This window comes from Neopelma chrysocephalum, unplaced genomic scaffold (assembly GCF_003984885.1).
Source record: "Neopelma chrysocephalum unplaced genomic scaffold, ASM398488v2 Primary Assembly neopelma1_63, whole genome shotgun sequence".
Taxonomy (NCBI): Eukaryota; Metazoa; Chordata; class Aves; order Passeriformes; family Pipridae; genus Neopelma; species Neopelma chrysocephalum.
This window is the reverse complement of record NW_020897720.1, coordinates 14,744,754-14,757,327: the sequence shown is the minus strand read 5'-3', so window position 1 is coordinate 14,757,327 and position 12,574 is coordinate 14,744,754. Positions and strand designations below refer to the sequence as shown.

At 44.2% G+C, this 12,574-nt stretch overlaps 1 protein-coding gene across 3 annotated transcripts in view; it reads left to right on the top strand.

The window, feature by feature from the left end:
* FNIP1 (folliculin interacting protein 1) overlaps window positions 1–12,574 on the top strand; it is a 64,763-nt gene that overhangs the window by 24,217 nt on the left and 27,972 nt on the right. For all 3 annotated transcript variants that reach the window (XM_027682673.1, XM_027682676.1, XM_027682674.1), the window contains exons 2-3: window positions 2,259–2,385; window positions 11,347–11,490. In XM_027682673.1, the coding sequence (XP_027538474.1) occupies window positions 2,259–2,385; window positions 11,347–11,490 (271 nt within the window). The remainder of the gene's footprint in view (window positions 1–2,258; window positions 2,386–11,346; window positions 11,491–12,574) is intronic.

The window sequence follows — 12,574 nt, the reverse complement described above, 5'->3', positions numbered from 1 at the left end:
AATGCTTGTCTAGAGAAAGTTAAAATGTCATGTGAAGAAGCTGAGAAGTAAACAAGCTCCTGTTACCTTGATCAGATATGTTTCTGAATACACCAAGAGTTTTATATTTAGCTTTCTCTCCTCTTAGTGTGTAATCTGCTCTTGGAGCTTTTTATAAGTAGACTTTCCTAAGATCTGGAACAGCTACTGCCCTTCTTTGCCAGTAATTTCAAAGTCGAATATCAAAAGTACTAGGTAATGGAAGACATGCTTTTGTCCGAGTGTGAAGGAAATTCAAATGCGTTGCAAGGGTGGAGCAAGTGATAGCACCTTTTTGGCCAGCAATTCCTTGTTATTGTCACACACTGGTTCTTTACAGGAACCACAGTGGCCTATCTGGAAAAAAAAAATTAGTTTCTAGACTTCCCCTGATTTCATTTAAATATATGGAGGCTGTTCTTCCAGGAAGCCAAGTTTATCCAGTGGTTCTCCTCACCTCTAGCCAGAGTCATGCTCTTACCAGTTGCCATCCCCCAGCATTAGTGCCTTCAAGCCTCTTGGTTGGTATCACCCCAGATATGTATAAAACCAGGGGTTTTTGTTTTCTTTCATTTTATGGAATGCAAGATGGGGCTCATTTAGCAGAGACCCCAGTAAATGTAAGCTGAGCTCTGAGTTTTTCACTGTGCTTGGGTTTTGGTACAGAATTTGCTCAGTTGGGTGTCTGCTCTTGGTTGTGGGCATGTCCCTCTGCTGAGGACACTTGGCTTTAGGTGCCCAAATGGGAAGGTGCATGGCTCTTTGACCCCAAATCGAGACATCAAGTTATTTCAGCTTCAAGTTGCTCAAGGTTTTTTCTTGTAACAAGTTGATTTTGACATTTGTTGCACACCGGCTTTTCAGCAGCTTCTGTTTTTCTCTCCTGTTGCTAAATGGTGGGGCTGGGCTGATTAGGAAATGGATTTCCTCTCTCAGGAGGCTGAATAACTGTGTGTCTTGATGCTTAGTTTCACCTCACTGGACTATGCTGGTTGTAAAGCCTGTGTACCTATACTGGGCAGTCTTAAAAGCTTCTGGTAGGCAATGGTGACTTTGGTGATCAAATTGACTTTCTGCTGTCATGGGAGTTGTTGGGTCATAATTCATCATTGGTCTATTAGTCACATAAAACGTGGGTGCAGAGGAGGAAACCCTTTGGGTGGTGAGTTAGAGGGGAAAATTCCCTGTTGTCTTGGAGTCTAGCATGCCAGGTTTGCCTTAATACATATTATGGGTGTCTTTTTGCTGAAATAAATGTACAGCTGCTTCTTGTAAACTGGGAGCCTGTGTGCTTCATTAATGGCTGGAAAGTTCCAGCACCTTGTTTCTGGCTTCTTGGGGTTTCGTGCTAATGCTGCTTGCCTAAAAGCCAAGGATAAGGGAAGCTAGAATTTCACTTGATCTAGGAAGTGGCTTGTAAACTAGCTGAAAAATGATTCCTGGTGGTTTCATGGATAGAGCAGGTGTCTTGTTTCCCTATCTTCGAAGAACAGAGAAGGTATCAGTGAAAATGGATTCCCAAGCCAATGGGCAACAATGCTTGGTGGGCTTTAAAGTGATGGCTGGCTTTTTAAAATGGAAACTTGAGATGATGGCTGCAAAGCACCCTTAAAGGCAAGATGATGCAGTGATTCTCAAGGCTGAGCCCTCCAAGTTCTCCCTTTGCAGAGCTGCTCTGGAGTAGTGGCACCAGGAAAGGCAGAGGCTCAGGAAAGCTCCTTCCCCTGTCACTGAATGCAAAACCAGCTTGGGAATAGGTGTGTCAGGACTGCTGTGTGTGGTTTGCTGACCATGGCCTGCAGTCACAGTAGCTTAAGTGGAGAGAACTAGGTGGTTAAGGTCCCTTCAAACCAAACCATCCTGTCATTATTATTCTCGGTGGGTTTTTTGTCTTCAAACACAAAAGCTGAGTTCTTCTATGACTTTGATTTTAAATAGCTAGAACTTGAGGAAAACATATCACAAGACAGAGCACAAGATCTATTAATGCTGCAGAGAACATTTTATGTGGTTGTAGTGGATTGGTGGAGTTTATGACAGTGTAATTTGGCACGTGTAGGGGAAAGAAAAAAAACAAAAGGCATAGTTCTGGCCGCAGCATCAAAGGGTTTGATGAAATGGCATTGCATTTGCTTGACTTTATGTTTTAATCAAGCTGTATATACAGATAATGTAGAAATAACAGCATAATAAAGAGTTGTGGTAATTGATCCTTCTGCTCTTTTCTTCTTTAATTAAAGCTGGCCTTTGCCGGAGTTTGACCCGAGTCAGATCCGACTGATCGTGTATCAGGACTGCGAGAGGAGGGGACGGAATGTCTTGTTTGACTCCAGTGCTAAAAGAAAAATCGAGGATGTTTCGGTGTCGGTGAGTGTTTTGCCCATTTACATGTTTATAGTTGGTATTTTTTCAGATGGCCAGATTGACAAAGCACATGTGTTTGTTTTATTCACACTGACATTTAAACGTCGGTTATATGCAGGGCTATATTTAAATGCCTGTTAAGTTGCAAATTATTCAGGCTTCAGTAATTTCACTCTTAACAGCTTTAAATACTATAGTGGTCCCTGCGTTCTGGGGCTCATCTACTTTCTGCTCTTTCAGTGAGAAGGATTCCTTCCTGGGGCAACGCTGGGGGTTGAGGCAGGGCAGGAACTGGTATTTATGGACCTGCTTTTCTACTGTGCTGGGCTCTGCATTCATAATCAGAAGGTCCTCCCAGTCCTGTGTCCTCTTGTGTCCTGTTTGTTTAGCTTTTGCCAATTGTTGTTTGTATGCTTTGCTGACAGTTTTTTTCCCCCACGAAGTTACTTGAAAACTTTTGCTCTGTTTTTCGTTTTGGCATGGTTTGCATGGTAATCTATTAATTGAAACTGTAATGGATGCGGTCAGATGAGGATACTTCCTTCTAAGGGCTCTGGCCAGAAGATTAATTTCTAGCCACAGTGCTATTGTAAGTGGTGGTGTGAGGTTGGACAACTTATTTTGCTGCTTTGAACTTCCTTTTTACCATCTCTAAAAGCATCCACAGACCATTTTAAGCTCTGCAAGCAGAAAGCATGGTGTGAACTGAAATTTATGATTCCAGTTGCTTTTACCTGTAGGACGTACTGAGGTCCTTCTGTGAGCAGGAGTACACAAAATAACACATTACCCCCAAGCTGTGGCTTTCCTTTGGCTATTGGAGTACAGCCAGAAGATCGTTCATCCAGCCTTGCAGACTCTTCCAGCCTCTTGCTGAGAGCTGCCAGCCTGATGCTCCTCACCCTGGTCCTGGGTGCTGCCTGTGTCCAATACCCAAACCTCTGAAGTCACTTGGTGTCTTATCAGGCACAAACTTGGAGGCTTCTCCATTGCTTACTCCAGTGCTTTTATAGCCATGAATCAAGATCCCAATTTCCTAGTTCTTACAGAGAATTTTTGAAGCAAAGCAAGTTTCACAAATGTTGAAAAAAAATGCATCTTTCTTTTTAATTTGAACTTGTTAGAATGGTTTTATTAGTTCTTGTTCTTTCAGGTGTTCTTGCCAGGAAAACAGGTTTATAAAGACAAGAGATCTTTACAAATGGTTTGTTTGTGTGAATTGCTGTCTGTGCTTATCATTATTACCTCATTAGTTAGAAAGTATTGCTTCATTAATAAAAAAGATGTACAGTGTAAATCCTCTTGCTGTATTTAAATTAATTTCTTGAAAGCCTCCTTAAGTTGTGTATTTGCACACTGAACTTGCAAACTTCACTGGTTTGGGTTATTTCAGAAAGTTCATTGGCAGCTCAACGAGAGGATAAATGGCTGATAATGGAGCTGATATGGTTCCATAATAATCTCTCCTTTCTTCTTTTCTAAGGGGGAGGGAAACAGCTGTAGTCACCATCTCTGTGAAATGAGTACATGATACTGGTGGAGAAAACTGTTCCCAGGGCACTTGAAATATCCAGAATTCATCTCTAGAAACTCGATACATTTCTTTTTTTTCATAGTATTAGGAGACTTTGAAAGAGGATATATTGAAACCTCTGCTGGCTACGATACCTGCCTCCTGCAGCACTCAGATAACGTCATGGCAGGCAGAACTTTTCTCGTAAAACAAAACTTTGCAGGTAAAAACGTGCAGGAGAGTCCTGGGCCGGGCTTGCTGTGAGCTCAGCACAGGCCTGTGCAGCCAGCAGGACGTACTGGCCATTTTCAAGCAATTGCATTGTTTATTTTTCTAGCTCTTTATCATGATTTTCCTACCAAAGACACACCCTGCCTATACAAAGCCAGATCTTGGCTCTAAGCACATTCCAAGGCACCCTTGCCCTTTTGCAGCAAGCTGTGTGTGGGCTGGGCACTCTCCCTTCTCAAAGGGTGTCTGTTCAGCACCCCACAAAAGCCAATGCTTTCTGCATCTCTTCCCCCCGACATTTCCCAACAGGATTTATACCTCTGGATTTACAAATAACACTGAGGGTGGGGGGAGATCTGCTAAAGTGCCTGTCAGTGCCCAGACTGTTCTGGTTGAAGGCTAATCAGTCTAATGTGGAGAATCAAGAGGGTTTCAGTTTGCTTTATGTTGCTGTGCTCTTCAGTTCCCATTTTCTGTTGTCATGAGACACGAAAGCAATTATAATTTAAGAGTTGTATGCCTCTGCGGCAAGGTGAGGTATGTTTTGATCTGTTTTATGTATCTAATCTCTACATGTGTCAAGAGATATGTACAGTGGACCGAGGTTGAACATGGCTCAGGCATTTGCATTCTATAAGGGAAGGTATGGTTGTAAAATTTAAGGAGCATCAGAGCAAACCTTTCCAGACTCAGATGTTTCAAGAAATAAACCAGTAAGCTCTGAATTTTTGATGAGTGAAAACTGCTGAGTTTGTGCTCACACCGAGCGGGGCTCTAATTAGTTAAGCATTACTAGGTTCATCTTATCCATGAGGGAAATGTGCCTATAACACAATAAAGACTTTGTGTTTTCACTGGGTATTAAATCAGCCTCTTCATGTCTTCAGTAAAGCTAAATATTAGGTAAGCAAGAATTTGGGGAGGGTCTTGCACAGCAGGACGCTGAAGGCAGCTCAGAGTCTGCAGCATGGCCATTACAATATTTGAATTGCTCGGGAGAAGTCGTGTTTTCCCCAGGTTTTGCTGGAGTTAAACTTGGCCAGGGAAGCTGAGCAGCAGTCTGGTGACTCGGAGGGCTGGCAGCTCTTCCCAACACCCGGAATGTTGGCCCGGGGCTGTGCCAGGCGGAGATCCACCCCGGGCAGCTGTGGGCATTTGGCATGGGGGAGGCAGAGAGATCCCCTTTGTGAGTCCTATACCTTTTTTGGTGCTGAGCAGGAGAGGTCCTTCCCCAGCTTTCCAGGGGATGGGCTATTGATCAGCCGGGCTCTGGAAGCAGAGGGGCAAGGCTGCTGCCTCCCAAGCATCAGAAAATGGGGTACCTCCAATATCTGAGTTCTTCCAGGATATCCTAGAAGAGAGTGGCTGCCCTTTCCAGCCCTGTGGCACCAGGTCATGAGCAAAGGGATCAGAACAGGCATCTGCACATGGAATGTACCAGGGCAGTGTGGGGTACAAGAAGCAGACATTACTGATGCCCTTGTACACAGCCTCAGACCCCATCCAAGCATCCCCATCCCTTGGATTTTGGGATATCAAAGTACTTCCACGGGCAAGCTCATGGGTTTGAGACACTGTCTCCTCTAGAGAGCTATTTCTTTTTTTCCTGGTACCAATAAGTGTCTCATTTCTAGTGACACTGTATTACTTGATTTGCAGGTGATAGTGTTACAACCTGTGACTGGTTTCTACCAGAAGAGTCATTTCTGTGCTTGTCTGCTCCTTTCCTCCCACACCTCCTCTCCTGCTCTCCTCTGCCCCATGCCAGCCCCTGGGCTGTACCAAGTTCCCAAGGCAGGAGCTGTGTGTGCTCCTCCTGGAGCTGTGGGACTGGGCCTGCTTTGGATTTCAAACCAAGCACAAGCAGCAGCTCCTTTTCCTGGTTCAGGTGCAGCAGCTGAGGGGCCCGGCTGGTTCTGGACTGTCAGCCTTCCCTGAGCCCTGTGCTTGGCTTCCCAACCCTGACACTGCACCCACGCTCCCCTGGCGCTGGGGCTGGCACTGTGACACTGTGTGGTGCTGAGTTGTGTCCCCATAAATGCCCCTGTGCACAGGCCAGCTGAAGGATGAGAGGTTTACCTCCAAGGGCCAGCAGTTGACTGGGATAAGGGTGCCATGGAAATGGTGCCACGGGGGAGCAGCGGGGAGTAAAGTGAAGGAGAAGCTGGGAAGAGGAACCTTGTGTCACAGTGTCCCTTGGAGCAGGGAGGGAGAGTTCAGGGACAGGGATTAATTGTCTCATTTTACTGTTTTCCTTCACGTGTTGTCCGCTGGGGATTTATGACCCCGTGGTTACCACCTGGGGTCTGGCTGAAGAGAGGTGCTGATGGATGTGTGAGAGCTACAAGATTTCCTGAGGTTAAAGATCAGCCTAGAGGAAGGTGTGAAGTCCAGGGGGGAAGGAGGGGTTTCAAGGGACCATGAGGAAGAGGAGGGAGGAAGGAAAGGAAGAGCCAAACTGCACAGTGCTGAGCAGGGCTCTAGACTTTGGGTGTGTGGCAGGAAAGAGGGAAAGACAAGGAATCAGAGAAGGGCAGTGACTTGTTGCCAGGACCCAGAGGCAGGAGGGGATTTTCAGAAGCAGCGTTTGTTTTGTTTTTTTGAAGAAATGAAAGAGAAAGAGTGACCTGGGATGCGGAATTTGAGATCTAGAGGTGCAGTAATGAACTTGAGTTTGGGGAGTGGAAAGTTCACTTTTTCCATGTAACCTAATTGTCTTTATATTCAAGATAATTTCGGTGAAAGGTCACATGATATTTGATCTCCTACAGCGGCAATTTCTTTTACTCCAAATGTCATATTTATCCCAAAGTAGAGAGGTGGCATGCTGGTTGAAACAAGCCAGGATTAGCCACGTGTTCCAATGTACTTCAGCACTGGATAAATGTTGAACAGCAAATTGCTTTGAAGGATTAGTAATTGGATAGTGAGCCTTTTGCTTTTAGGTGAGTTGTGTGAAATGGAGACTCTGGACTCTGTCTGGCTCTCAGGACAGGTTTCCACTGAGCCAGGCTGAGCAGATGGATAAAGCTGTAAGCACAGAGATCAAGTCCCACCTTCTTAGCTCTGCTTATTCTCTCTAAACAGAAATGGAAAAATACTAGTGGAGTGGGGGAGCACAGGGTTGTCTTGACTTTTTTCAGTGACCTCTGAGTAATAGGGGAACTTGACAACTCTGGAAATAAAGGGAGATTGCAGCACTGAGAGCTGCATTTTAAGAAAGATACCTGGATTTTTACAGCAGCACTGAAGGGGAGAGATGAATGCCTGTTCAGGTTACTCCCATGTCCTAGGTGGATGCTTACCTTTAATTGCACACTCAGACTAACAGATATTAATGAAGCAGAAGACTTAATTTATCTGTTTTGGAATAATTTTTCAGCTTTGTTGGAAAACCTGTTCTGGAAACGAGGTACAGAGCTCTTGAAGAGTAGCAACTTTGCTTGGAAACACAGATTCCTCTATCACTGCCACCACAGTGGTATTTGAGCACCTGCTGTTCAGAGAGGTAGAAAAGAATAAAGCATAGGATGACATTTCTCTTTCCTCCTGTCACTCACAGCCCTAACACACCTACACACAGTCTCATTTAGTTCAACACACCAGGCTCCTTTCAACTTTCTTATTATCCCCAAACCAGGACCTGCCCAGCAGAAATTCAGCACTGGGCATGTTTTTTCCACTTATTGAGGAGATTATTGACCTTGTAGCAAAGAGTCAAAGGTCTTTGCTGACAGATGTGGAGAAAGGAGACTCCAGAAGAAGAACTGAGGAAGAAAACTCCTTTGTACCCCGTCATACTATAAAGACATTTTACTCTAAGTTATCTTCAGAACTACCTGATAGGTCTGCAAGACTTTCAGCAAACCATGACCTCTAATGTAAGAACTGGGACTGCCAGAGCTGTTTGGAGCTGGGTGGTATCTGCAGTGAGCTGGCAGAGAGAGAACAAGGAGTGTGGCCCCAGCAGGGAGAGCAGTGTGGCAGCCAGGATCCACGGCATCCTTCCAGCAGATGTTCTGCTCTCCAGCAAAACAGGGCATTCCAGAGCACTCTGGCAGCACCTTGCCTGGGAAGCTGATTTGATACAACCGTGTCTAATTGGAAAGAAAATTCACAACTTCGAAACTTTCCCTTGTACAGTTCTTAAATAATTAGGTGGCTTTTTTATTTTTGGAAACCTGGCTTGAATATCTTTGGGCTATTATGTTGGAATGCAAGTAATCCCACTCCTTTGATGCATAATATCTTGAGATTTGTAGCATCTAAAATTTCCTTGGCATTTGGAGTCAGAAATTGCAGAGAGTCACTGCAGGTACTTGATCTCATTGTCCAGCAAGTTCTTCTTGAGCATCTGCTAAGTTTGTAATAGAGCAAACACCAAAATTCATCCATGATCTGCATTTTAGGAGGGATTTACTGTTCACAAGGTCCTGAAAAGTGGTGGCTGAAAGACCCTGACCTCCTTTAAAGACTCCTTGCAGTAGTTTTGGTTCATTAAACTCCACTGCAAAGACCAAACAACCATTTTCCTGGTTTGCTATTTAAATTAGGCCACTGTTCCTTCAAGTTTCCAGACTCCCCAGTGGATCTGGGGAAAGCTGCTGTGCAGAAAAACGCAGTGACAGTGAGAATAAATGATTTTAAATTAATTAATTTGCAAAGTTAGCCTATTCTTTTTAATGCAGAGGATCTTTATTCTCTTGTAAAGCCAGTAAATGCATTTCTTCATTCTCAAGGAAGCTTAGTTCTAATTGTAACTTTTTAGAAGGAACTTTCAACATCTGATGGAAAATGCAAGCTGAAATGTGGTTTGCCTGCAAAAGCTGCTGTAACCCTGTGGATTGTATGTGGTTTTATCACATGATGCTTGCCTAGCCTAGGACATTGTTGTTTGTGTCAGAGATAAAATGCAATTCTGGTTCACGAGTTCCTACTGAAGTCATATGATGATCATTCACATGTTCCAGCCATTGTGCACTGTGCTCAAGCCACAGATCCTCACCAGCCATTGGCAAATCCACGGATTGCAGGAATTCAGCTGCTCCCCAGGATGTTGTAAGGAGAGGATATTACAATGTGTCAGGAGAGCACAGGGCTCAGTGGGCAGGGAACGCTCCCCTCCCTCTGCCAGGGAATTACTGATTTCTCTGCACATTTTTCCTTGAGGCTTTCTGTGGCAGCTGCTCTCTGAGGGAGCAGCAGTGCAGGCTGCCACGTGGGGCTGTGGAATCCTGCACATTTTCTGCTGCTTTGCTAAATCTCACCCACAATTAGGGACAAATGACAGTCACCTCCCCCTAAAAAAATAACCTGGACAAACTAGGACAGAGCCATGGGATTCTCATCATGTCCCTCCTCAAAATCCATCCACACCAGTAAGGACAGTCATCTTTTTGTACAGTTGTTCCTGATTATTGAGCAGGGTCATGGAATTACCACCCTGTGCCTTGGCTATTTCACACTTTTCTTTATGCATTTTCCTTTTTTTACATAGCTGTTAAGGATTGAGGCATATTAATGTTTTTGGATGAAAGGAGAGGTGATGAAAGGTGAGTCCAGAGGTGAAGCTGTGACATGCAACAGCAACTCTGGGCTTCTATCTGTCCCTTGAACCTTGCTTCCAGCAGGATTTACTTGCAGCTTGCTCTTACTGGTTTGCTGATTGTGTAGGAAATGTTAATTGAGGAAGTCTCAGGGCAGAGTTGGTATGGAATTCTGAGCAGTGTAGACTATTTCTGTCTCCTAGTGCTGCCCACCAGCAGATGTAAATAATGCCAACCTTACGTGGGTGTGCTGAAGTGTAACGAGTGTGTGAAAAATATATTGAGATCTTTAGGTGAAGAGGGTTGGCAATGCCAGGGCTGGTATAAACACCATTAACTTATGTGGATGCTGATTCTGCTTGGGCTGCTGAGATTCACAAGGGAAATCACAAATGTTTTTAAATTGTGAATGAAACAGTAGTGGAGCACCTCCTGTGCCAGTGATTGATAATACTGTGTGTGGGGAGTGGATGCAGATCCTGCCCATCCTGTACATCAGCTCCATCTGGGCCCTCCAAACTCCCTTTTCTGCTGTGCTTTGTCTGAATCTCCATCAGAATTCACCCTGTGGATTGATTCTTCATCATTTTGTGAAACTTTTCTGACTTCTCTATCGATGCCTAAAATGGAAGAAAAAGTTCTCCAAACAATATAAGTATAGAGAAGGTAGAGAGCAGTTCTTTAATGAAAGCAGTCAGGTGCAGGGAGTACACAGGCACACACACACACACACACAGAATTCTCACCCTTCTATAACTTTAACTAATTTCCATGTCTAGTGGGTACATCCAAAAACCATTTTGCCCCTGGTACCACCCTCAGCCCCTCCAAGGGTTCTGGGCCCTCTATCTTGTTTTGACTACAATATATCTTATTATTCTGGTCCAGGTGCACATCCCAAACAGGATTTCCTTGCTAAAAATCTCTTGTAAAAATTGTTAAACAGAAATTCATTGGAAAGTAGCACAAACCAGGAGAAAACACTTTAGATAACTGTCTAAAGTGAAAGAAAATATACAGCTATATTACAATCTACAAAAAACCTAAAAATCTTTAGGTATCACTGTAAGTTTTTCAGCTTTGTTCATTTTCAACCTCACAATTCCCTCGTACTGAAAACATGAGGAACGTGTCACCTCTGTGCCACTCTTTAAAAAGGCTAGGGGCTTATACAAAGCTAGGGAGAGATCTGTAGAAACCAGGATCTTTTCTCTCCACTTATCCCTGTAATATGAATCTCCTGAATTCTGTGTTACTCTTACTGGATTATTTATGGTGAACTGCTCCTTCCCTGTGTGCCCATCACTGCAGTGTCGCCTCTGCCCTGACAGGCACAGGGAGCAGGGTGAAGACAGCTGGAAATGCTTTGCTGCCATCCTCTCTCCTAATCCTGGGTCTAAAAAAGTAATTTGTAAAGCTTCAGAAATGGATGGCTACTCAGGAAAACGGAGCTGGAACAACCTGTTGTCTCCTGGCTAATTGGAATTAAAGGAGCTCAGTTTTCTTTGTACAGCCAGGCTGCAGTAGACACAGATATATGTTCTCTTACCTGTTTTTCTGGGGCATAAGCCTTTCAACTGTCAAATATCTTGCCTAAACAGGTAAGTACAATGCTGCTAACAGTGATTTCAGGTCGTGGATCTTAGTGTGTCACATGTATTGTCTTTATTTCAGAAACTCTGCAGTGATGCTCAGGTGAGAGTGTTTGGGAAATGCTGCCAACTGAAGCCTGGAGGAGACAGCTCTTCTTCCTTGGATAGCTCAATCAATTCATCCTCCTCGTTCTCTGATCCAAAAGAACAATGCCCAAAATACCAGGTGAGTCACTTTTGATTTCTTTTTTGTTTGCATAACCCATGTCAAGTACCACGAGCAGGTGAGGTTCTGACTGTTGTAAAATGCTTGAAGTGAGAGGCTGGAGTGCAGGTCTCATTCAGAACCAGGCTTTGGTTCTCACTCAGGAATGGTTGATGCTGTAGCTTTGGGTTTGACCAAGTCTGAAACCAGCCAGCTGGTTCTCTCGGGATGTGTCTTGAGTGGCAGTGATTTCTCCAGGGCATTTGTTGTGTCTCATGACCCAGGTGATGCCCCTCGTTCAGTACAATCAGACTCAGCCCAAATATCTCGGTGTAGATGAAGTAGTTTATTTTACTGTATTTCTAAATGCCAGGGAAATAACAGAGAGACACACTTTCTATAGGGACTGTCTGTGTAACAGCTTTATAACAAGGGATTCAGTGCACTTGAGTTCCATTTTACATAAGAGATTTTGGCCATGAGAGTAGCTAGAGTCATCTGACACAGATATATTTCTGCCATCTCTCCTTCCATGGATCACAAGTGTTTTATATTAAGCCACCCTAAAATAGAACTAAGCCCTTCCACTCTTTGTAATGAAGTAATTGTGTGTTTGAGGGAAGCTGCTATCTCCACAACCTGCTCTGAAGTACAGTACTACTGATGTCTTAATCTCCCGTAGATAGAAATGAAGAACCTTCCAGTGCTGACTCTCCCACTGTCACGTTAGCTCCTGCTATATTTGGAGAGCTGTGTATTCCTGTTTTCTCTTTCTCATCACACTCTTTTCCACAGCTTTGGTAAGGTGGCTGAAGATCTGTTTTCTGTTCCTCCCTTCCTGGAAGGGCATTTAACTGCGGTTCTGAAAGGGAGAGACATTTCTGTGAGCAGCTCCCTTCCAGCACAGAGTAACCTCCTTTGTGCACTGTGTGCCCAAGAAAAACGATGTCCCCCACTATCCAGAAACTGTCTCTCCACCTGGGCAGGCTCTGTCCAAACAGTGGTCAGTGTTATTAAAGGAAATTAATTTTAGTGGTTGGCATGACAGTGTGTTATAAAACTGTGGAAAGTTTCCCCTTTTAAGTGCTCACTTCCTCATGTGTAT